Source organism: Dioscorea cayenensis, chromosome 10 (genome assembly GCF_009730915.1).
Source record: "Dioscorea cayenensis subsp. rotundata cultivar TDr96_F1 chromosome 10, TDr96_F1_v2_PseudoChromosome.rev07_lg8_w22 25.fasta, whole genome shotgun sequence".
Classification (NCBI taxonomy): domain Eukaryota; kingdom Viridiplantae; phylum Streptophyta; class Magnoliopsida; order Dioscoreales; family Dioscoreaceae; genus Dioscorea; species Dioscorea cayenensis.
This window is the reverse complement of record NC_052480.1, coordinates 402,087-427,227: the sequence shown is the minus strand read 5'-3', so window position 1 is coordinate 427,227 and position 25,141 is coordinate 402,087. Positions and strand designations below refer to the sequence as shown.

The following is a 25,141-nucleotide window of genomic DNA, read 5'->3' as shown; positions in this document are numbered from 1 at the left end:
CGTGAGCAATGATGTTTTGCACGATGAATGAAAAAGCTTTTTAAAGGATAACAACAATTCTCAAGTGATCAACATCAACTCCGTCTTAAAGGATGACTCATGGTCATCCTACTATGGGAATCCTCATGCAATCAAACAATAAGTGAAAAACTTTCTTTTCTTGCTCAAATCGACATGCCCACTAAATTGTTTTGCCCGTAATCCCCGTTAGAGAATCTTCCACATTCGGTAATTACGCCGACGATTCGACTTGGGCAAGAAAAATAGTTTAACTTGTTGCTGATTACGTGATTGATTCTCTAGAAGAGGATGATCATGAGACATCCTTTAAGATAGAGTTGATCTAAAAATGTGGTCTCGACTGGGCAGAATATCCTAGACACATGAAAAGAAACTCATCCGAGAAGAAGCGTAAGAGGATGAGGGAGGGAGGAAGAGGATGGGGTGTCAGGGAAGGGTCTTCTTTCTCATTTATGGTGTGAAATCCACAAGTCGGTTGACGCTCGGATCCGAGAAAAAGAAAACTCACGGGGACGAGGCGTGATTGATAACGAGGAGGGGTCTTCCCTATATTTATGTTAAATTTTTAGAAAAATTTAATGGCGTCATTAATACTTGTGCATGGGATACCATAAACGCATCATCCGCCACCGCCAACACTTTGGTTTTAAGCGAAAAAGATCAATATTTTTTAAGCGGATACGTAAAGTGTTTAAATGATAAAGTAAAAGTTAGCGTTAACACAAATATTTAAACATAAGACAAAAAGAAATTAAGCGGAGAGACAATGTTTAAATTTAAATGTAATATATTTAAACATATACTTGCATAGTTAAACAATAATTAACATGAGCAACTAGATAAATATAAAAATAGAAGAACTTCTACAATGAAAGAAACTAGATTTTCCGGGTGAGAATTCGATTAATGGCGCATCTTCCGCTCTCGCGACAACAAGATCGAGTCACAACGTGACTTTGAAGATGAAAATACATGTGACACATCCATCGAAGTCAACCCTCGCTTTCTATCGGACAAAACCGTTTTATATCCATCGAGGTGTGATAAACTTCACCGACAAAGGGAAACATCGAGGACCCTCATCGGCTAAATATCTCGACTAACACCGATCCCCAAGTAGTCGTCAGTGAACATTAGCACTTTTCGAATCAAAGAAATTCTTACCTTATCGAAAACCGGCGAATTCAAATCGAACAAACCAAATGAGAAGAAAGAAGAAGAAGAAGAAGAAGATGCGATGAGCCTTTCTAAACTTTGTTTGACAAAAAGCAACGTAGAAAGACATACAAAAATTGTATGTATAAAGGTCGTGACATAGATGTGATCGGACGATTTTTCCCACCATTTTCAGGATAAAAATGAAATTTCATAACATTGACCAATTTCAAGTGAAAGGGAACTTAAACAATAACGGGAGGGTTGTCCGGAGTTTGCCAAAGTTGGAGGGGCTGTTTTAGTAATATTTGAAATTCATGAGGGGTAAAGTGATGAATTTTTCCCTTTTTATATTAGTTATGTTAAAAATTTATATTTATAATCATATATATTATAATCTTTTTAAATAAAAATTCATAGCTAATTTTAAAATTTTTAAAATTAATTAATAAGATTGATGTTATTACATTAGTGGATGAAAATCAGTTATAAAAAGCAGAGCGTGAGGGGATAAATCTTGTGAATTGGAGATTTAGGGTAAAGAATTGTATAAATTATTTATTCAATTTATAAAAATTATAATGAATGATTAATATTATTATCTTTCATATCCACAAGTCTTAAGTGTTACAAAAGAAAATATAGACCATTTTAAACAAAAATAAATAAAAGTAGGTAAATTGCCAAAAAACCCTTTAAGTTTGTAAAATTGCCAAAAACACCCCTGTTAGTTTTGCAATCCCCAAAAACCCCTCCTTTTAAAAGTCTACGTTTTTCAAAACCCCCAAACCCTCTAGAATCGGATGTGAACGGAGTGAGTTTCAAATTTTTTTTGGACTTTAAAATGCCCTCTGCATGAGGGAGTCGGGTCAGCAGCCCATCTCGGCGATTTGAGAGGAAGTGGGGTTTTCCGTAGGGTAACCCCCAAGAGACTAATTTATCGGAGCCCATGACTGCTTTTTCTCAACTCACGCCTTCACCTTTTCCATTCGGTCGCCTCCGAGTCTGTCTCTACCGCCAAGCCTCCGTGAATTGGCATTTCATCGCCTTTTCCCTTTCCACCCAGATCTCAAGGAGAAGTCCCCGCAGCAACTAGCAGGGCATTTCATCGCTTGCAATCTAAGGTATCGAGTATGGTTTTTACGTTAACTGCTCGCTACAAAGAAAGATTTTTTTCGTTTTGCTTTTTAGGCCTCTGCTTTTTGTTGGAAGATATCAAGTCTGCAGGGGGATTTCTACTGGGGTTTTTGTTAGTCTGCAGGGAGATTTCTCGCTAGGGTTTTGTTTTTGTTTTGCATTTTCAGATGTATACACTATCGAAATAGTTTTTTTCGATTGTTATGATTTGTGTAATATTTATAATGTACATTTCCGCTTCGCTTGATATGGTTGCAGCTTTTACAAAACGAGGGTTGACGCTTTAAGAAATGAGATGTTACAGCTTTAACATTTTGTTGTCTCTGCTAAAGTATTCTCGTCTCGCTTTAACAAAATGGGTCTCGCTTAACATTTTATATCTCTGCTTAATAACCGAGAGTTTACCGCTTAAAAACCTTATATTTCCGCTAAACTTTTGTCAATCACTGCAGGCTTGTGATTATGGCGGTCAACCCTAGTTAATGGGCGCTGCTATTCGACACCCGGTCATGGAGACCTTAGTCGAATTGAAAGTTAACACGACCCGCTGATCGGGAGATTATTCGAAGGACACCGCTTGCAGCTGCTCACTCGAGCTGGAAGCCATATACCAAGAGAGGGCCCCTTCTTGATTCTCTTTTCGCATGTGACGATGGTCGCACCAATAAATTCGAGATCGGGAAAGCCTGCCCGAGTTTGCAGACCTCAAGACGTGGCCCTCGTTCTGGGTCTGCGTGACGATGGCGACGCAGTGGTCTTTCGTAAGAAGAAAAACCAGTCGGCGTCAAGGCCTGTGATTCATCAAAGACCTCACGAGAGACACGGAGACTCCATCAAGAGCACTCAGCGCAACTTGTTCGACTGAGGGAGAAGAAGATAATTTTGTCAAACTCCGATGGCGTATCTCTCGCGGGACGACCCCTCTTCCCAAATACATCATGCTCGGCTCCGAATCGGATCGCTGATTACGCCGATGATCTACCGACCCATGGGGCGATACGCATGGGCGCAGCGACGACAAGTGGCTTATGGAGGATATTCCACAGTGTACGCCCGAGCGCAAGATAGATCGCGCCGGGAAGAAGACCAACACAGGTACATTAAGGGTCGCTTTCGCCGCGCTTAACGCTCGGTTTTACTGAAATGACCGAACGGGAAGAAAGTCCGTTTCTGAAGATCCCAAGGATGTCGTGCTACGCGTGAAAAGTACTTTACCGAAGCAAGCGACGTAGAGAAACGAGCTTGTCATCGCTCGATGGAAAAGAGGTAATAAATCATGGACAATGTCTAACATAAGTCTTTAATGTTTAAACATTTTATTTAGCGTTTAACTTTTTAGTATTTACTGCTTAACTATTATTCATAACCGCTTTAAATATTTTTGTTCTCCGCTTAATTATATTCTATAACGCTTAAATATATAGTTTTTTTATAGTTTAAAATGAACGATCTCACTGAAATTGTTTGGTTTACATATGTTAGTTTCTCGAAATGGTTCCGCGAATCGTCGAAGAAGAAATATTTGTCTGGGCGCCTAACCGATCTGATGGATGCCATCGCTCCCGAACCACTTGCTCAAGGCGTGACGAGAGGGCAGCCTCTCATCGCGCTGCCGACGCCTGCTTCTCCTACTTCCACCCCACCACGCCGACGCATTCCTCGACCGAGAAGCCCTCCCCACCCTGCAGATCGCAACAACCCCCTACCACGACAACGAGCGATCCCCGACCATGGCAGCCCTCCGACCGTGGCATTTCCCACCGCTGACATCAGCGTAAGATGTCACCGCAACTCTTACGCAGTGCTGCCAGATATTGATAATCGAGTTTCTCTGGCCGCCGGCGCGGTGACCGGAAGGGACGTTTGCCAACCCGAGCCGCGCCTATCCCTCGAAAGAACCGAAGCACCCGGGACGTAACGAGGCGCCGGAATTTGACGACGACGACATCATCGGGAAGGTCATTCCAAGGCGGCCACATTCGAAGAGACTTTCACGAAAAAGAGGAGAACAATATCGCCTCGTCTCCACCGACGTACCGACGATGAAACAATAGCAACACTCATCGGCATGACTGTCATATCGAGTCCTGCCGCTGATGACGATACGGCTACGATGCGGAGGACATCGAGATGACGTGGCTGCTGCTGGCGGCTGAAGGTCGCCGACTCTCTTCTCGATGAAATCGCCGACCCGCTGGAACCGGTCGCCGAGATCAGCGACATCAAAGATGGACACAATCCTCAAGGTCAAGAACAAGTTAAGCGCGTGTCTCCCAATGATGCTCTGCTGTCACGGCCACTGGCTGAGAAGATCGTCCGAATCCGCTGCCGCTGGCCGTGGCCGACAAGATCCGCAGCCCAAGCGTGACACAATCCCACCACAACAAGAACCACGTAAGGGAAGTGTGCTCATGGTTGATGCTGCCGCTGCCGTCCCTCAAGATCGAGCCGCACACAATCCCACAACAAGAACAACAATGTAAGGATGTGTCTGCAGTTGATGCCGTCGCCATCGCTCCCTCGCGATCGAAGGAAGATGTCGATGAAGACCCCGATCGAGCAACGAGAGTAGATGATCAAGGCCAATCAAAAATCGACTGCATCTGCTCGGAAAGCTTTTATTCGAAGAAGAAGAAATGGGTTGGCCTCGAGTCGTTTTAACAAATACTGAGCGAGGAGTTGACGAGGATCTTCCTCAACTCGCCTCATGGATCGTAAGTGTAACGCTTTTTATGATATTGTTTAAAGAGTTTCTTATAGTGTTTAACTATTACCTAATAGTGTTTAATACCATTATGTTATTATTTAAGTTTTCGCCTTTACCGCTTAATTATATATAATATCATGTAACAATTGATAATATCATTTAAATATTTACTGATATGGTCTTCTAATATCATTATTGTTTAATCCCTCAAGACTGTCGTGTGGAAGAACGACATCGGCCACCACACTGCCGACGAGGTTATACACGCCGCTTGAGGGGAAGGAGATGATCAGCGATGATGTGATGGGACGCTTTTCAGATGCATAATACAAAAAGTCGGCGAGCAAAGAGCCATATCCTTACAAGAAGCGCCTCCATCATCGAATCGCTTCGACTGTTTATGTCAAAGCGGGGACGACGCACACGACACAATTACGGGCTATGATCGGGGATGCTGTCGCGCAGACTCGCATGAAGTTCAAATTGTCATCCTCCCGATAATCATGAATGGCCACTTCCATGCCGTCGTCCCCGGACAATGATAAACAAGAATACGGGCATTATTCTTCACGTCCGAGTACGATAAGGACGCGTTGGACATGGTAAGTTCTTTAATTATGTCCGATTAATATCCTGTTTGGTATTTAAATCGGTATTCTAATCTCGACTTGCATATCTCGACAGTGGAATCTATTCGACCTTTGTGTCGATGATGGAGTTAAGCGAGTCGGCGACGAAAAGTACCCGCCTGCATGCGACAGCGAAACCCCACGCAAAAAACAAGGAAGCGTCGATTGCGCCCGCCTACGCTATGCGGTTTATCGAGCACTACTCGTGGGGTGAGAGTTACTGCCACTGCATGACAGACGTTCCTTATCTCGGGATACGTGATGTTACCCGCATACTTAAGGAGGGAGGCGATGGCGTCCACGTAAAGTGAGTCGTCACAAGCGGGTTAAATTGCTTTTTGAATAACATGTCTTGTATATCCGATCGCAATTTTGTTTTCAAATGTAAATCTGGACAAAATTCAATTCATTGTTTTCGTGTTCGAAGAACATGACTTGTATATCTTAATGTAAATTTTGTTTGTTTTGAATTGTAAAGCGGGTTAAATTCCATTCGGTTTTATTTCATTGTTTAATTTACGTTGTGATTGTGTACATTTCACTTTCATTGTTTAAATATAGTATATATCGTTTAAACATCAGTTTTAAATATTTCAAATTACGGTGTACCCGTTTAAAATAACACTTTCTCTGTTTAAATGAATGCACTTATTGTTTAACTAAATACGGAAAGTTGCCCATCAATACACAATTCAATTCATTGTTTTTGTTTTCGAAGAACATGACTTGTATATCTCAATGTAAATTTTGTTTGTTTTCAATTGTAAGGCAGGTTAAATTTCATTCAGTTTCATTTCATTGTTTAATTTACGTTGTAGTTCGGTGATTACGGCTAATTGATTCTCAAGATAAGGAAGAAGGCTCACGAAACATCCTTTCAGATAGAGTGGTTGTCCATGGGAAGAGGAGGAAGAGGAGGAGGAGGAGGAGGAGGATGATGATGAGGACGACGAGGAGTGGTTGTCCATGGGGAGGGTTCTTCCCAGTTATTTATGGTGTGAAGTCCACAAGCGAGTGACTCTTCAGTATCCGAGAAAAAAAGTTAAAGCGCACGATGGCGACATTGGTCGATGAGAACGAACGGGTGTTCGGGAAATTTATGTTACCGTGCATAAGAATTAATGCCGTCATTAATTCTTACGCATCGGATACCATAACTCTGCCACCTTCCACGTGCCACATGCCAACAATTCGGATCAAACGAAAAAAGATCACCGCTTTTACTGCGAGACTTTGAGAATTTACACGTTTATGAATAGTTATACATGTAAAGATAATGTTAAAGCGGAGATGGGAAGTATTAAAGCGGATATGACAATTATTAAACATATTAGTAAAAATATTTAAAGCGGATAATAGCAAATAGTTAAACATTATTTAAAATATACAAATAGATAACCATAAACGAGAAGAACTTTACAACGAAATGAACTCGTCGTAATTACTGTTCTTCTCGTCGTAATACAACTTTACAACCATAAACGAGAAGACGACAATGGCACATGCTCTACCCTCGACAATAAAAATCGACTACGACTCATTTGAAGATGAAGTGCACTTGACCAATCCGATGGAAATCAATTTCATTTTCTGTTCGAGAAACCGATTTATATATTTCGGGTATGATAATGAGGAGAATAACAAGATGTAATGTAACTCCTTGGCATTGCTCTATCGAAACCAAGCAGAAAGTCCCTTCAAAAGGTTGAACATGATGTGATTTTGGCGCTTTCCTTTCCCACCATTTTCGAGGGCCAAAAATGGGATTTCCCAACATGGACCCATTTGAAGTGAGCAGTAGGGGGTAAAGGGAAGTTAAACACTAACGGAAGGGGTCATCCGTGGTGTGTAAAAAGTAGGAGGGGGTTTTTGGGAAGTTTTGAAAATTACGAGGGGTGAACAGTAATTTTCCCTAATAATAATAATAATAATAATAATAATAATAATAATAATAATACAAATTCTGGCAGCCTCATAAACCTCAATTTTTTTATTATATCAAAATAGTAAAAATACTCAGTTGAAGTATACGTTATTTGAAAAATGCTATAAATTTTTTTATAATTTATTTAATTTGTAAATAATAACTCATTTTTATACCTCCAAACAATCAATTTTTTTTAAATAAAAGTGTATGATCCACTAATTTATTATAAATAAAAAGATGGGTAGAACTAAAACTAACAAATGAAGCTGTAACAATCACTTAATGAAGCTTCTCAGAAAATTAAGCGCTCCTTTAGTTTCCTATGGCTTGTTTGGATGAGCTTATAAAAAAAGTGTCTTTTTTTTGCTTTTGTAGAAGCACTTTAGGGAAAAGTACTTTTGAGTAAGTTAAGTGCTTATAAAAAAAGCTGCTCTTTTGTAGCTTATAAAATAAGCTGTTTTTGAGCTTATTTTACAGCTTCAGCTTATCCAAAAAAGCTGATCCAAACACCAATAAACCATCATAAGCACTTAACTTATGAAATAAGTGCTTTTGGATCAGCTATAAACTGATCCAAACAAGCCCCTAGAGACCCTGATACTACTGGCGATCCTGCTCATGATATAGCTCAGGAATAGTTGTTCCTTCTTTTGTTTAGACAAGCCTAAGATGCCAGATGGTGCCTTCCGCCTTTCTAGACTTCCTCTTCGTCTTTTTTTATTTTGCTTTTATGTACTTTCTGTTGTGTTTGTTGTACCCCCTCATTTCTGGTAAGAGACTCTTATTTCTGTACTGTTTCTTTTCTTTTCAATAAATCTGTGGTTTATCTCATTTACCTCCAAAAACCTACTGTAACAATAAAATAGTGATGCAAAAAGTTTGCCAAATGATTCAACAATGATTAAGATGGGTTATCCTTGAGTAGCTTCAATGAGATGGAGGTGGATCATCAATCCTCGCTCTAACAAGGTCATCAAAAGGCCACCAAAATTATTTAGTTATTTAATTGCTGCTCACCTAAATCAATGTTGAGAAGAGAATTAATTTCTTAATCATCCGGTAAAAAAAAAAAATTACGATTCTCCTGGTGTGAAAGTAATATCTAATTAAATTATTTCTTTGATTACATAACACAAAATTTTAAAGAAAAAATTATTTGTTTGTGTTTGAATTAGTACCTGTGGAAATACTAGTTGAGGTTGGGAGACAGATTGATCTGAAGTAATATATATAACCCCAATTATAATCGTATTATAGTTCATGATACTTAATTAAGCTGGTTGTCTATGTTAATAGTTATAAGTAACCATTAAACCATTTGCACAACATCTTTAGAGCCAACTTAGACAACATAAATAGAGCTTCAAAATATAATTATGCTTCCTGTGCTTCCTCTCTTAAATTGATCTTACTACAGTGAGTTGTTGTGCTTGTCTGCATGGATCACACAATCCGCAAAGCTCTCAGACTCTTGTGGTGGTCTTGGAGATGGTGTTGTTAATGTCAACCTTGAGAGATTTTGAAAAGTAGTGTTGCCTGGATTCTTCACCACAGTATGGGATAGCATCACTGATGTACTTGATAGGAACTAAACAGTTAGCAAGGAGAGCTTTGGCCGTAGTTGTAGATTGATAGTCATAGTAATTGCTTGATTGAATGTGGTTGAACTCATCAAGGTTGATCTCAAAGAGTTCTTCTTCAAAGTTGTCTTCAATTGTCTCCATTGACTTTGTAGTTTCTTCGGCTTTAACTCTGATGCTTTGTATGGAGCTTGCCATGGAACAAGGAACTCAGTTTGAAGGTTAATTATCTAGGAGCTATAAGGTTTTATAGTTGAGATTTAAGGAGGAGATATGGAAGTTCAGTGCAACCTCTTTCAACAAACACTGTGGTGTTTGATGTTTGTTTGGTGATTTGGTTCAGAGGGAAGTGATGTTGGGTGGTGGCTGTTGTAGAAAATCAGGCAAGAGTGCCTGAAAAAACATTTAAAAGTGTTGATTGGTTTATTACTTCATTAGAATGTGTCTTTGATCTTCAAATGCAAGAGATTGTATGCTTTTGGTATTTTTTTTTTTTAAAAAAAAACTCTTAAAATCCAAAAATCCTTTTTCCCAAAATGGATTTCGATTTTAAGTCTCTTTGATCTTATTTTTCTTATTTCCTTTTGTTATCTTAACTGTCCGGTGGACTATGTTATGTTATTTTATTTCATCTTTTGTTATCTTCAAACTTTTATTTTTTTATTTTGATACAACATAGTTTATTTATTTTATAAAAAAAAAAATTCTAATATAACTGTTAGAAGGATGAAATTGAATAATTAAATGCAGTTAAAAAACAAATCTTTTTTGTTTTCTTCTGGCGACTTCTCAGTTGTGGTGTTTTTTCTCTTTTAATTAAGTTATTTCAGGGGTTGTTTGTTTGTTGTTAGAAGCTCATTACCCCTGGTGATGGTTTTTTGTTCGATGCTTCTCTAGTTCTGTTTGCTTTTGCTTTTCAAGTTTGTGCATGTTCTTTCTTGTTTAATAAAATTGTGGTTTATTCATTTTTTATAAAAAAATAATGGTTTAATAATAATAATAAAAAAAACTAATCTAGTATGCAATCAAACTACCATACTACCAATGCTGTAATAATGCATATTTTTTTAATGCAGGGACTAAAATAACATTTTATCTTTGAAGGACCAAAACCAAAATTTGACAATTCAGGGACTAAATAGTGGAGTTCAACCAGTGGAGCTCGTTAGGGCTCGTGCGAATGCCACGTGAGAAAAAGGCGCGGACTTGTTTACCAAAGCACAGGCAGCGGGAACGCTGTCAGAAGATGTTCTCAAATTTCCACGAATCAAAACCCTAATCGATCGCATCGAAGCTAGTGATCTCCCCGTCTTCACTCTGGCAGCAGCCGAGAATCCCCAATTTCGCAGCGCCTTCGATGATGGCGGCGAGCTGGAGCTTCTCGGGAATCACCGCAGTGGCGGCGTGCGCTGCAATGGCGGTCTTGTACGTCGCGATCCTCTACTCGCCGACTCTCCTTCTTCGCCTCCCGCCTCCGACCTCCATCGAGAGCTTCATGCTCCGCCGCTTCGCCTGCGCTGTCGTCTCCTCCCTCATCTCCCTTGTTTTCTCCTCTTTCCTTCTTGGTGTAAGCTCCTCATCTCTCTCATCCGCAGTTGGACTTTTGATTTCAAAGTGTTTTGATTTCGTTTTGCTCAATATTTTCAGGTTGGGGATTTTAAGGAATTGCCGGTTATCTTGAATGTTTATGGCATTAGAAGTGATCATGCTGTGAGCTCTTGCCCTGTAATTTTGTTTTCTATTAAGTTTTTCACTGCTTACTATTGCTGTATGATTGATTTGCTGGGCAGTGGCAAGCTGTGGCCTTTCCTCTTCTCTTGACTGGGCTCTTATACACCGGGTCATTTGTATCAAGGGTTCTGTTGTTCATTCATGCATGGAAAGGAAGTAGAGACGGCTTGTCATTTGGGGCTTGCTTATGTGGTATAGTTGAAAGATGCATACATGGGGCACGCTCTTCGGCCAGTGATGTGTTGAATTGGCGCAATTATGTAGTGGTCAGCATTATTGCTTGCTTCATTTAACATTTCTCAATCTATTCCCTTGTCTTAAATGCACAAATGTTTTGTCTGCTTTTTGCCTATTGTCTGTGTTAGTAATTATTTTCTGCTACCATTGAGTATTTTGATGTGATTAGCTCCATTTTTTTTGTCAACTATGTTAATAATGTTTGTTGTTTTCGCATGCTTCTTGGTTCTCAAACTTGAAATTTGGAACAACAACATTTGGAAGATGTGCAACTGATAGTTGTGGGCGTTTGCTGTGATTACATTCCCATCTTTATTGCCTAAAATTCAATAATCTTTTGTATAGCCTATGAAGCAAGAGTTTTTTTATTCTGCTAACGGATACCAGATCTGAGTAGGAAGGAATATGAGTGAGAAATATCATTTTCATGCTATATTTGCCTGCAGTATGAATTGCTACATCGGTCAAATTTCTATTTTCTCTTCTATGCAGTATCATATATTAGTTTGGGTAAAAGTTGCAGGACTATAGCATTTCAGTGTTTACCAATCTTCATTTTACAGGCACCAATAACGGAAGAGTTGGTGTTTAGGGCATGCATGATACCCTTGCTTCTTTGTGGTGGACTCACAGCTTACAGCATCACGTTTTTCAGCCCAATTTTCTTCAGCTTAGGTAACTAGGTACCCAGCAATGTCAAAACCTGAGATGCCTTTTTTAAATGTATGCTTTTTGATGTTATGATGAGGCACATTGAAAGTTCTGATTGGGGAATTTTTTCCCCTTATTTTGCAGCACACTTGAACCATTTTCTGGAGCTTTATTATCAACAGAGATATAACTTTTGGAAGGCATTCCTAATTGTAGGTACTGTTTTCTCAGCTATCTACTTTCGTGCAGTGCTCCATAATTGGATTGCCTTCATCATCTCTCTTCAAGAATTTATGTTTTTTTATTAGGCTGTTTTAAAAGGTTATTTTTCCTTTCTTGCATTCTGTTCATTGCTGAAAGCATAACCCATGACAAATATTTTAAGGAGATGGCTAAGAACTAAGTCTCTGCTTAACTTGATTTCCAACATGATGATTTATAATTGTGGTAGGGTTTATTATTTATCAGGGTTCATAATTTATCAGAGGTTCTGTCTTTCATGCATTTAATACACACACACACACACTCACATATAACCTAGGTTGCTTTTTCGTATCAATGTTCATACTCTTGATTCTCATTTTTGCTGTCAAATCTTACTTGGATATAATATGTTTCCAGGTAACCAACTTGGTTATACGATAATATTTGGGTGGTATGCATCCTTTCTCTTCATTCGAACAGGTTTAACTACTCTATCCAGCAAATGATTCTCAGAATATCTTTATATTGTCATGGTAAATTTTTGGCGGTGTCATCTTTTCTTTTCATTTGCAAAGATTTGTGATTAATAGATTTCAAGGACTATTCTTGATGTATAATTTATATTTATTGTTGCCGTATAATACTTTCATGGGATATAATTTTTAGTCTTCTTGGTTGGTATATAAACCTGTGCTTCTAAGATGAGTTCATTTTGGGCTACAAGGCTTATTATTTTTCGCCTTCATCAAGACCATCCCAATTTAAGTAGATTCCTTGTGTTTGATTTAATTGGTATACCTGACCTCACTTTTACTGCTAATGAGCATGCATTGTGATTTGCTAGGAGACCACCTTGTTGCATTGATGTTTTTACAGTCAAGAAACTAATTAGTACTTTTATTGATTTATGCAGGGAACGTAGTAGCTCCGATTGTTGCTCATATATTTTGTAATATGATGGGTTTGCCTGTATTTTCTTCGGCCCGAGGAAAAGGTTAGTGAACATTAATTTGCAGGCAATTAAAAAAAAAAAAAAAGATTGCGTAATGAAAATATATGTTTTGGTCATACTTTCTGTATACTTCTTGTCCTGGTCTAGTTTAGGGGGTGAAGAAAATGAAATGGATATGTGCTTGTTGCGGATTCTGTGATGAATTAGAAAAAGTTAACCTTACTAACCAAAGAAAGTAAATAAGAGATTTTCCTAATTATTGCTTTCATTGAATCAAAGAAACCATATGTTCATAGTAACTGCATGATGATAAAATAGGGGGATGGTTCAAATTTCTGTTATTTTGTCTCCCATAAGGTTGATGATTTAAGAATATCAACCAAGTACTATGTCATAACTGGATGTCAGATAAACTCACTATATCAATAAGCACTTATGTAGGTTATGCCGTTTGATCTCATTTGTACTCAAATTTTCATCGTTGTTCAAGTATTGAGCCGGAGTTATGTCCTTTTTCATTTGTATCTAAATTTGCAGGAATAGTGGCATTCTCATTTGCAGTTGGCGTGGTAGGTTTCTTCAAGCTTCTTTTCCCAGCCACCAGGCCAGACCTATTCAATGACAAAACCGATGATTGTAGCTGTTGGCATGGATACTGCAATTGGTAACCGAACTGGAGAAATGCTCCTTAAATTGTGACATAATCAAATGAACAACCCATTGAACTTCTCTCTTCTTGCTCTTTCTGAATATTGTGTACCCAGATCTTCAATTCTAATTGAAGATTCGATATTTGCAAACCAATTATCAATTCGATGATCATCAGTTTGCACGTCTTGCTCTGCTGACCAATCATCAATCTTATATCATGTACAAAGAGTTACTTCAATGCTTCATCCTAATAATCCCCAGATTTAATCAAACGAACTTACTATAACAAGAGAGTCCATGGATCTGTGAAAAAATGCCCAGATTTAATGTGAGCCGTTATTTTAGACATGATAAACGGCTCTGATCCACTGAAATCGTGACCCTTTTGCCACACTCTTTTTGTTAGCCGTGATGAACGGTGCAGATTGAAAACTTGAAAACTCTCAAAACGAAACGAACGGTCAAGATTTAACCTTGGTGGCAGGGCGGCGCTTTCATTTCCCTCCCTCTTTTGTCCGCGAAGAGGAATGAATAATGAATACTTCATCGATGAACTTCTCTTCTCTCTCGTTTTCCCCAGCTTCTCTCCAATGTCTCCATCCAGGTTCGGATCCCTACACAATTCTCATTCTTCAATGTCTCCAATTAGATCTAAACTTTAGAACTTTTGATGTTTTGTATGTGCTAGACTTTGAAGTATATAATGATTACTTTGGATTTATAATAGCATTTCCGATTTGCGGATTTATTTTTGGAAATTTATATGCGTTCTTGGCTGGAATGGTGTTTGTTGAGTGAATCGATGCATGTTGTAATTTTTCTGTTAATGGTGTTTGTTCTTTTGATGATTAATCAAAAGTTGTGTGGACTTTAGTTATAGTGTATATCAGATGATGTTCTGTGTTCGTGTTCTTGTTTTGTATAGTTGAAGTGAAATCTGATGATTCGTTGGCTGTTGGGTCTACCAAAAATGGGGGTCAGAGAGATGTCTTTGGTTTAAATATCTTTGGAATTGATACCATTTTTGCTTAATTAAGGCTGTGCATTTTGTTCAATCTGGGCTAGTAGAGAGTGGTGAGCATTGACTAACCTAGGTTTTTGTGTTGGGCTCTTATTCTTTGTCTAATTATTGAGATCTAAATTTATTCTAGACAATAGAAATGCTTTGTGTGGATGGGAGTCAAAATTATTGTAACCATATGAAACTATAATAATTTTTTTCATGCTCCTCTAATTTTTATTTTGTGATTTGACCATTTAATCACTACGGGTGGTTAAGATTGGTCTAGGTATAGGTACTTGCTCCTTCCTTTCCTTTTAATATATCTTATGGTTTATCCATTTTATTCAATTTTATTTATTTTTTTTTAAAAAAGACTATAATGACCAAAAAAAAAAAAAGAAAAAGACCATAATGACCCTTTTCTTGGCAAGAAGAATGTAACTAATGCCATTAGTGACTTTCTTATTATCAGTGGAAAATTTGTTAGAAAAACATGGCATTTAATTAAAAGAAAATTGTTGACCAAGTGCATGGTAAGTGTTAGAATATAGTAGTTATTACATCGAAATTGTAATACTGAATTCAGATCCATAGGATGCCATATACATAAGACCTTTGGCTTGTAGATGGACAATACTTTTCAGTTCAAGGCTTCAGGCCATTGTTTGAAGTACAAGTGTATGTGTATTTGAGTCCTTTTAGGTTAATTAAATGTAAGTGAAGGAAGCCCATCCCGCATGTTGGATTACCTTGTACATTTTAAGATCTGCATTACGGCTGCTTGATGTGTGTGTATTGCAGACTTTGAATTGGTAACTTTTTGATCGAAGGAAAGATAAGATATCTCAGTTTGCAATAGAGCACAAAGTTATAGAAGCTTCCTTCATCCTTGTTTACTTGACCTCAAATCCTATTCGAATATTTTGATGCCATCTTATGCACTCTCTTATCATTTCCTTTCGGCTCATTTTGTGTGCTTCTTTGTCCAACCAATATTAAACTTGTAGATCAGTTGTGAGTAGTCTCAACCACATGCGTAGGGCATAAATCAGCTTCTTTATCCACCTTTTGCTCATGTCTATTTTATTCATATAATTGAGAAAGCTTAGAAAAATCAAGATGACAATGTCATGATATGGTTGGAGTATGCTAGATTTTTATGTTCTTTGTAGACCAGCAGTAACTGTTTTTCCTACAACAGCAAATATTGGCCGCCCCACCTGCCCATCTTCCCAGAGTCTTAACTGAGGGAGTGCCATTCCCAATTTGCCACTTTTTGTGTTGTTGTACAAAGAAATTTCTGTAGGCAATCAACTATTGGTGCTTAGGTGGGTTATGCAGTTTTCACAACTGAATTATGAGTTTTAATAACATAAACATAATGGCGGCCTTTTCTTGTTTAATGGCTAATGTACCCTATTAGTAGATGGTTGGAAACAATTGTTGTGTCATAACTGTTGGAAATGATGATAATTATGAAGAGTCTTTTCGCTGGCCACCTAAAGTTAGACATCGAGTGCAATTCTGTAGCGAAGGCCCTACATAAACAATCAGCAGCAGTTTACCATAATTTGCATTAAATTCACATGCCAGACACCTTTTCATGAAACTGAGGCTCAGGGGACATCATCGGGTCTCTTTGCCAGTTAATGTTTCTTGTGTAAATAATGGGAATATATAGTTTTCTTGAGGATTACTAAAGGAATCTTAAGTGGTGATTTGATGGCCGATTAGAAGGGGTAAGATATTTACAGTCAAAATTGATGCCCTGTGCGGCACCATAGATGAGAAATGGTTCAGCAGAGCATTCTCCTTGCATGTAAAGAGACTACCTTACAGGGCTAAAAAGTTGGTGCTTATGGTCAGTTATAGCTAGCTAATAACGAGGCCAAGTCTTGATTGTTCCCATTTGATAATTCAAACATATATATATATTTTTTTTGAGGTGAGCCGTTGTAATCCTGATGTCCAATCCTCCTGTATGTTGGCATCTGTGTGTGGGGCCATTGGTGATTTGGGAACTCATCATGCTGATGATCTCGAGAAAAAAATGAATGATTGTTAATAAATTGGACATTTGTTTAGTAAATATAGCTGATACAAATAAATATTACTCTTATAGTATCCATATCAAAACTCATTAACATATTTTTAGTTCAAGGTGATTACCCTTGGTTCAACATACAGAAGATGAACCAGGTCATATATAAAAGCCCATTAACTTTATTTGAGTATGAGTAGTGTGGAATCTTAAGACCATTTCATTCTCAGTATCCAAGTATCTGGGCATGGTATCTAGTGTGGTTGTATTTTATTTAGTTGCTTAGTTGTTGAATATGAAGCGATGGGATAAGGAATTCTCAACCTTATATATATATATATATATATGAGCTAATAATGTACATTCTGAGCTTTTTGGTCCAGAAATTATGACCCTTGTGCTTGAATCTTATCCGTTTTCTTTGGGGATATGGTTTTTTAGTTGTCTGGTTCTCCACTCCTATTTGACTAGTTTTACTGGATTTCCAGTGACACTTAAATATAACTAGTATAAGGACACATTGGTCTTAGATAATATGATGAGATTATGACAAATGGGGCTGAAAAGAGACATTGATTGGACTTCTAACTCAAGAGCACATGACGTATGTTGTCTTCTGGTCAACCACTATGTACTACAGAGCAGATGTCTTGTCTGATTGATATTATAGATTTCTAGTTGGACCCTTTGTTTCTCTTCTTTACAATCCTTCCTCTCTGTACCCCACCTCAAGACTCTAGTCCTTCTTCCATTTATAAATCCCATTGACTTACACCAAGTGCCTGACATGTTTCTTTGACCCTACATCCCTGCCATCAAGTATAACCCCTTTTAAACTCGGACATAATAATCTCATCAAAGCTTCCATATTCTTTTAGGATCAATATTAAAAGGCTATGATCATAACTTTGGAAGCTTTAGGAGCATATAAGTATTCTTTTTGTATTTCGCAAATACTCTGCTTTCTGTGTCACACTGTTAGTCTATTACTCCTTTCCAAACGTTGTATATAGCTCAGGTCTAAAGCTTGGGACGTTTCTCTCGTGACTTTGATTTGGTACCCTTTTTGTGGAATTACATGCAGCTGGTCTATTATATATATATATATATATATATTTATTTATTTTAAGACTTTTTCTCTCTTGTATTTTTCAATAAAAATAGTTTAATTGCGTTTGTTAATTGGCTGGGTTACCTTTTTCCCAAAGGCTTTTTCTGTCTTTTTCAACGCTTAATTAACATCTTGTGTAAGCTGTGTTTTAGGCAGGGAAACACTTAATCGTTATGAGTTTCAAGTTATGATATCAGGCAGAAGATAAATATGGACACATTGCACGCCTGGGTTTCTTATGATACGCCTCATGTGTAAAAGTCTTAGATTTTCTAGCTTCACAGATTGTAAGTTTTTCTCTTGCTATATTTATTCTGAAGACCAAGACCAAGACCAGTAGAATTTTAGTCTAGTCGGTGTGGTCCAGTTATAAGAAGACAGAATAGTCTCTTCTGAAAGATATCAGATATACTAAATTAACTGGCCTCCAGAGCCAAATACATAAGAGTCAAGACTGACATTGAAAGTCGAGACTCAAACTATTACACCTGAACATTCAAAACGAGTGCGATAAAGACATCATTCCTTGAAACATATATCAGTGCATGCCTATTTGTTTGCATTCGGAGCCTTGTTTGCAGCTGGGCTGAGGTTGAGGTCTGGGATTGAATTTGGGTTGGGACTGGCACTAGACTTGGTCAGTTTCTGTTTGAGCTCGGACAGAAGAGCCTGGTTCTCCTGGTTTAGTAGTTGTGCCTTCTTCCTAAGCCTTTCATTCTCCTTCATTATGTAACAGTTCTGCAAGTACAGCTTGGAGTTGAGCCTTTCCATGACTTGCTGGCAGGAATATATAGTACCCTGGAAACAAATATACTAAATATCAGACAAAGAGGGGGTATCTTGGGAATAATATTAAAAGGTCAAAAGACCTGATAACTGGTAGATAGACAATACATGAGTTAAGACTGGAAGTGATGGTGTAGTGGTTACAACTTACAACACAAAGTTCTATGTGAGAGCCGGATAGAAACCTTGGTTTTCCCAAAATCCAGAAAAGATAATTAGAATGATCTGAAACCTCGAAAGTGTCTGTAACTAACTAAAACCAAGGGACTTTAAAATCAAAACGTCAAAAACACAAGCTTAATTAATAGACTACCCAAAACAACATGCATGACTGGGTCAAAGTTGTGGGCTCAAAGGCTGGGTCCACTACAAGTTGCAGCCTTTGTTATTTGAATCGAGTTCGTCTTTCTACCCTATAAAAACCATGAAAACAGAAAACTATAAGGAAGAAGAGATAACCAGCTATAAGAATTAATATACCACCTTCCAGTATGCTATCTTCAAAGAAACTTCCAGCTAGAAATGAGGATAAATTAAAGAGGCTTAAGTAGGAAAAATAAATAAAGCAACTATTTATGAACCAAAGAGGAAGAACAACAAACACTCTTATCTTTATTCAAAAAAAAAACAAACACTCTTATCCACCTTGGCACATTCAAACAATGTGGAAACCCAAACAAGCACAAACATGATAGAGAAGAAAACAAGTACACGACACCCTCCCTTCATACTTAATTCTAAAGTAGCAGTCAAAAGAGGAAGCTACAAGAGTTTATTTCTCTTTGCAAAGTATATCACCTTTTAGTTGGTTGGCCCTCTTAGAAGAAAGCAAGGAAGATATGGATAGAGAGAGAGAGAGAGAGAGAGAGAGAGAGAGAGAGAGAGAGAGAGTTAATTGAAGGAGATGAGATGGTTGTGGCCTGTGGGTAGGGGGGGATGCATATATAGAGAGAAGAAAGGAAGTGAAGGTGGGGTTATAGTTTGTACTAGGGGTTTTGAAGAAGGGGGTGGGGGGGACATGCACCCTCATGGCGCTGCCACAGGAATCATGCATGTGTTGGGTGTAAGCAAGGCGGCCGGTAGGGGGCGGGTTTTTGGTGTGTGTGAGCACATGATGATGCGAGAGAGGAGGGTTGGAAAGATGTGATGCCGTCACGTGATGATGGGGCTTCAAGGGGGTATTCTTGGTATTCTAATAATGCCCAGTTAACACCCCCCTTCCCTTTCTTTGGGGCCCCTCAAATGATGATGAGTTTCGGCCGGCCCAAGATTCGCAATGATGGCCCTTCCATCCTCCATCATCACCCCACCCACATCGATGCTCTTTTGTTTTTTCTTATTATTACCATTATTCTTTTTACTCCACTTCTCATTAAATGGTCTTAATTTTCATTCAAATCCCTCCGCTCTAATTTCTCCTTTCTATCACTATGTATGTTTGTTTTTTTTTTTTAATAGTATACTATTCTTTTCTCTCCCACGCTGCGCATACAGTGTATTTCAATTATTTCTGTATTAAATGTTTGAAATGACTTATTTACCCCTCTTTTTTTTCTTTTCCCCTAAACTGAAGAATTAGATGGAGAAATATATATAGCAGTTAATTATGAAGAATTGGTGACAATTTCTATTTGTTGAGGATTGGGCCTAGTGCCAGGGTGGCAACGAATGCTCAACGGCCCAACATAAAATTTTTACAGTTTAGACCAAGTTGGTTAACGGTACCGTGGACAATGTTCTTTCCTGGGGCTCCAAACTCGTGGGGCTCGTTGGCTTTTGCTCTTAATTTGGTTTTTGGTAAGGCACCAGCTAGGACATGGCTTTCCTTAACCCATGGGTTTTGATACCAGTTAGGTTCTAAGTGAAAAGTATACTCATCCGAATTCATGCATGTGTGGTGTGTTGTTAGTGTAGACTCAGTTTAATGATAGCAAGTGTAGTAAGTAGTGGGCACTGTAGTCACAGGATGGATGAATAGAAAGGATGATGAATTAGAGTGAGATAGAATCAATGGAGTGTAGACTTGAGGCAGCACTCTTCACTCATTCCGTCCGAACTATTATAACTACGCTGGTTTTGGTCTGCAATAACATGATGGCAAAAACCTAGCATGTAATGATATTTGCTTCTCTCTCTCTCTTTCTCTTTCATATTCACTCTCACGAAGGAATCCTTACATTGCTCTGAGGGACATTATTTGCTGGGTAGGGTGCAGTAATGTCTGCTGAGCATATTTGGCTGGATGGGTGTGTGTTCATGACCATCTACCACAACAAGGATGGTGTTAGCGTTTCAATCAATGTGGCCTTCTCCTTATTCCACCGAAGGATTTTTGCATGGATCCGGGAACATAATGAATAGCATTCAATTCACCTCTTTATTTGACGAATTTGTCCCCTCCTCTATTTAGCAACTACTCTTTGTTTTTCCCTTTTAATTTATTTATTTATTGCAATGGTTATTATCTTCGGAAATATGCCTATAAAAATTCTAACAACTGTGTTTGTTTTTTTATTGATGTTTTCTTCCGAGAGTAAGGTTTGTACATACAGGCTTCAGGGTTTGCAGAGGCATATATGCACAATTTGTATTATTACCAAATGCCTTAGTTTTGAAATTTTTTATTTTTTTTTTACTTTATCCCACAGAAATCATATTATATTCTGATTTTATATATGCGTTGGAAGATGTATGTTTTTTTTTTGTTAGCTGCTGCGTGACTAGGCAATACTTTCAGTGGTGGACCTTATTCGAAAAGGCAAGTGAAGAGTTCATATGAAATGTCTGATCTGATAATAAAAGAAAAGGAACTAGTGATGAGTAATTTAATTTCCCTTTATTCTATGTTTCCTTCCTTGTACCTTGTCATGCTCATGATAACAGGGTAAAATTTGATTGGTCTGGTTTCCAATGCAAGTACATGGATTTGGTAACACAGCAAGGAAAGTAAGGGAGCAATATGTTATTTTTTGGATGGGTTTGAGAGAAGGTGGCCATCCCTAGATTTGGCAGGGTTTAGAAAATAGAAAGTGCAGATAGATCTCCACCTCTGCAAACTTTGCTTGCAAAGGAACTACATCTCTATCTGAAACTCTCCTATGCTATGATGATACTTTAGTGCAAGAAACTTCATTAGTGGAAACTCTTTAAAAGACGGAATATAATCATCTTAACTCATAGAGGTAAGATTGCATGGTCAGGTGTCAATGGGTTCAGATCACTAAATGCTTCCACATGCCTTGTCCATTATGAGCTTCATACAGGTCCTCTTCCTAGCTGTGCTTGTTTCTGCTCACTGTCCTTGGGTTTTTCATGATTTTGTGGGTAATGGCCCACTTGGTGAGTCCATTGGGCTGAAGGGAATATTCCAGCCCATTCCTTGTTTACGCAAACGAAATATTATTTAGAAGTGCAATTGTTTCTGGTTTTACACATGGTCAGGAAGATGTTCTTTGATGCATGTCTGACTATACATGGATATGATGGAGAGCCATTCATGGGTTTAGTAACGTCTATGAGAAATAGAAATGCATTAAATACTATTTTAGATTACAAAATCCGGAAAAAAGGTATTTTTGCTATATATGAAGGATGTTGAATCGATTTGTCTTGTATTGGGTTAAGGTCAGCAGATTGTTGTAGGAATGGGTTATGTGAAACAGACAACCAGTCATAATAAAATATCTCTGTGAATGTGGGGTATCTACTTTCATTGAAAACAAATTATATATTAAGATGTTTTAGAAAGTGATTGTCTTTTTTCTTGGCAGGGTTCAGGGGAAAGAATAAGAAAGAAGATTTAAAAGATTTGCGGCAAGGAGAGGGATACACCACAAGAATATTTTATTTTACTTGAGGTACTTTCTTGATTGTTTAATTGAACTGAATTGAAGCATCACATTTATTTAGACTTGTATTGATATTTGTTGAATAGATTTACCTTGTTTGCATTCGGTAGATATGTTATACCTGAAAATATTGTTGCCTTATTTAGATCACACACCACTAGAATGAATTGACTGGCTTGTGAGATTTTTGAAAAAAATGGATAAACCAATTCAATTAAAAAGACAACAGTACAACAATACTTTACTGAAAAGGAGTAGAGCAGGGAACTATAATGATTGCAAATGAATTAACCCCTTTAGTCCCACATCGGTTATGAGATGAACCCATTGTGTGCATATAAATGGGGGGCAACCTTCCCTACTAGGCCGGTCTTTTGGGGTCAACTCTCTCCTCCACTTGTGTGCATTACATTGGTGCTTTCATTGAGAGTCGATGTGGGGCACGACTCGTCAGGTTTGGTCGGGTGCGTTTGCCACAGAGGGTTCTGACCAGGCTAGCTGGCTGCGCGCTGGGGTCTGAGTGAAGTGCCCTGAGTGAAGTACTGTTGGTCAGGCGCCCAGATTAACCGGACTGACGAGGGCGTCAGTGTCTTGATCGGTGGGGTAATGTAATGATTGCAAATGAACTAACCCCTTTAGTCCCACATCGGCTATGAGATGAACCCATTGTGTGCATATAAGTGGGGGGCAACTTTTCCTACTAGGCCGGTTTTTTGGGGTCAATTCTCCCCTCTACTTGTGTGCATTACAAGAACAAAGAGAGAATAAAGCCCACAAGCTGTGAGAATTGAGAAAAAGGTAATGGACCTTACGAACTGCTATTGAGAAAATGGTAGTCTTGAACTAACTAAAGTGACTTGGGACATCACCACAAATTTCAATCCCTGTATTCTGCTTCTCTCTGCTCTCACATCTTGCTGAAAAATTCTCTTAACTCTGAGCTCTCTAAACTCCATAAGACTTTGTAAGACGTTAGAATTTGTGAAATCATCATTGTCCCAGCTCTCTTCTTCCACTCATAATATTATTCTAGCATTCATATCATATGTTACTAAATTGAACTAGTGATCCAGTGATCTGGTCAAGATCGTTGAATTTCAGTTGACATGGTTCACTTCCTTCCGACAGCCATAAGAACAACATTTATGAAAGATGGCATTCTGGCTATTGTACTAACAATGCTAGACGTCCGCTTACAAACTCACTAACTTGGTCACAGATCCCACTGCAGAGTTAAGGTGGATGATGAGGCCGTGGCAATCGATAATAAGCACACCATGGTTGGAGTTCGGTAAAATGCATGGTGCTAGGATATAGCTGAACTTGTGGTTTGACATTGGGCTTGATGACGTGGACCAGATCGAACATGATACTTGGGATGTTAGAGGTTGTCATTGCCCGTGTAGATGAATGGTGACAATGTTGACGAGATGAGTAGAGTGGTTTCTCTCGAAGACGGCTTTCCTAATACAAGGTTTTTGAATCAATTTTCTAACAATGAGACTCGGGATACCCACATGTAGTTCTACGATTTAAGGAGAGAAATGAACTTGATCAAGAAGTTTTTGTGTAAATTAGTGAAATACACATATAGGTAGGCAGTAGGCAGTAGGCAGTAGGCAGTAGAATCCTACGAAGACTAGTTAGCCATTAACTATTGAAGTATTCCATTCAATGATGATTCCCTCGTAAGATCCCTTAGCCATGATATGGAGGAAATTATCAAGTCAGGCTCCTCCAATAGACCTTCAACTAGACTGGGAGGCATCCGAAAGTATAAATTCCTTCATGCATCATATGGCCACCTGGAAGCTTGCCAAGAGATCCTAGCTAAGAATCTCGTCTAACTACCGTACACGGTACACCTTAACATTCCATGATGAGATCTTCAAAAGAAATGGGTTCAAGGCAGATTATGAAGTTATGAAGAGATCTCCACTGCTCCTTATGGGCCTCCTACTCTCTTGGATTTGATCCAACAAGAATGTTAGTAAAGCATGTTTGTAATCTTTGTTATCCTCAAACTCCATATCATATGTCAGATAGTATTTATAGATTTTTTTTTTCAATAAAGTGGACAAGTCATTTATTTTAATTAATATTATGAGAGGGAGTTGATCTTTCAATCTCTCATTTGGTAAGGGAAAGAGATATCATCTTTCTTATTTGAAGATGGTTATTAAGTTTAATTACTTTTTGAAAAATATATCTATTTTTAATGTCATCAATGTTATGAGAGGGAGTTAATCTTTTAATCTCTCATTTGGTGAGGAAAAAATTATCATCTTTCATATTTGAAAATAGTAATTAAATTTAATTATCTTTTAAAAAAATATATCTATTTAATGTCAGAGGGAATTGATCTTTCAGTCTTTCAATGTAGATAAGTCATTAATTTAATGTCATCACGGCAATAGCCTAATAATTAAGATATTTGACTTAAGAAAATTTGCCTCATTACTATGTAGAAAGAATACAATTCCGTGGACCATCAACCCTTTAGCATTGAAACTTTGAAAGGCAAGAGACGATGGAAAGGTTTGTGTAGCGACATCACGCCAGAAATTCTCCCACGGCCAAACGTGGTTTAATGAACACCCTCCATTCATCCTCAGATCCGAGTCGTTCATTATCAAGATCTCACTCCCACGATGCTCCACGTCAGCATAACAAATCGGTCCAGATCACTGCCACCGCGTGCTCACTGTCGGGCCCGCGCGTTTTGTCGTCAGCCGCATAATGTCTTCCGGCAACCAACTACTCTCAGGAC

The 25,141-nt window shown here is 38.3% G+C and overlaps 2 protein-coding genes across 3 annotated transcripts; one reads left to right on the top strand and one right to left on the bottom strand.

The window, feature by feature from the left end:
- The first annotated feature begins 10,337 nt into the window (after positions 1 to 10,337).
- LOC120269963 (CAAX prenyl protease 2) lies at positions 10,338 to 14,283 on the top strand. 2 transcript variants are annotated; one of them, XR_005539528.1, is made up of 8 exons: positions 10,338 to 10,723; positions 10,804 to 10,866; positions 10,947 to 11,153; positions 11,688 to 11,799; positions 11,920 to 11,991; positions 12,397 to 12,512; positions 12,893 to 12,973; positions 13,469 to 13,485. XR_005539528.1 is itself a non-coding variant. In XM_039276946.1 (8 exons), the coding sequence occupies exons 1-8, from the start codon at positions 10,514 to 10,516 to the stop codon at positions 13,597 to 13,599; spliced, it is 939 nt and encodes a 312-aa protein (XP_039132880.1). In that variant the 5' UTR covers positions 10,338 to 10,513; the 3' UTR covers positions 13,600 to 14,283. The 2 variants fall into 2 exon arrangements, 1 of the variants encoding a protein (XP_039132880.1); XM_039276946.1 differs by having other exon boundaries at positions 12,397 to 12,459; positions 13,469 to 14,283.
- Positions 14,284 to 18,044: 3,761 nt separating this feature from the next.
- Positions 18,045 to 19,301, bottom strand: LOC120269964 (protein LITTLE ZIPPER 4-like). The gene is made up of 2 exons (XM_039276947.1): positions 19,169 to 19,301; positions 18,045 to 18,535 (listed from the first exon to the last, which is right to left on the bottom strand). The coding sequence occupies exons 1-2, from the start codon at positions 19,250 to 19,252 to the stop codon at positions 18,287 to 18,289; spliced, it is 333 nt and encodes a 110-aa protein (XP_039132881.1). The 5' UTR covers positions 19,253 to 19,301; the 3' UTR covers positions 18,045 to 18,286.
- Between the last annotated feature and the right edge of the window lie 5,840 nt (positions 19,302 to 25,141).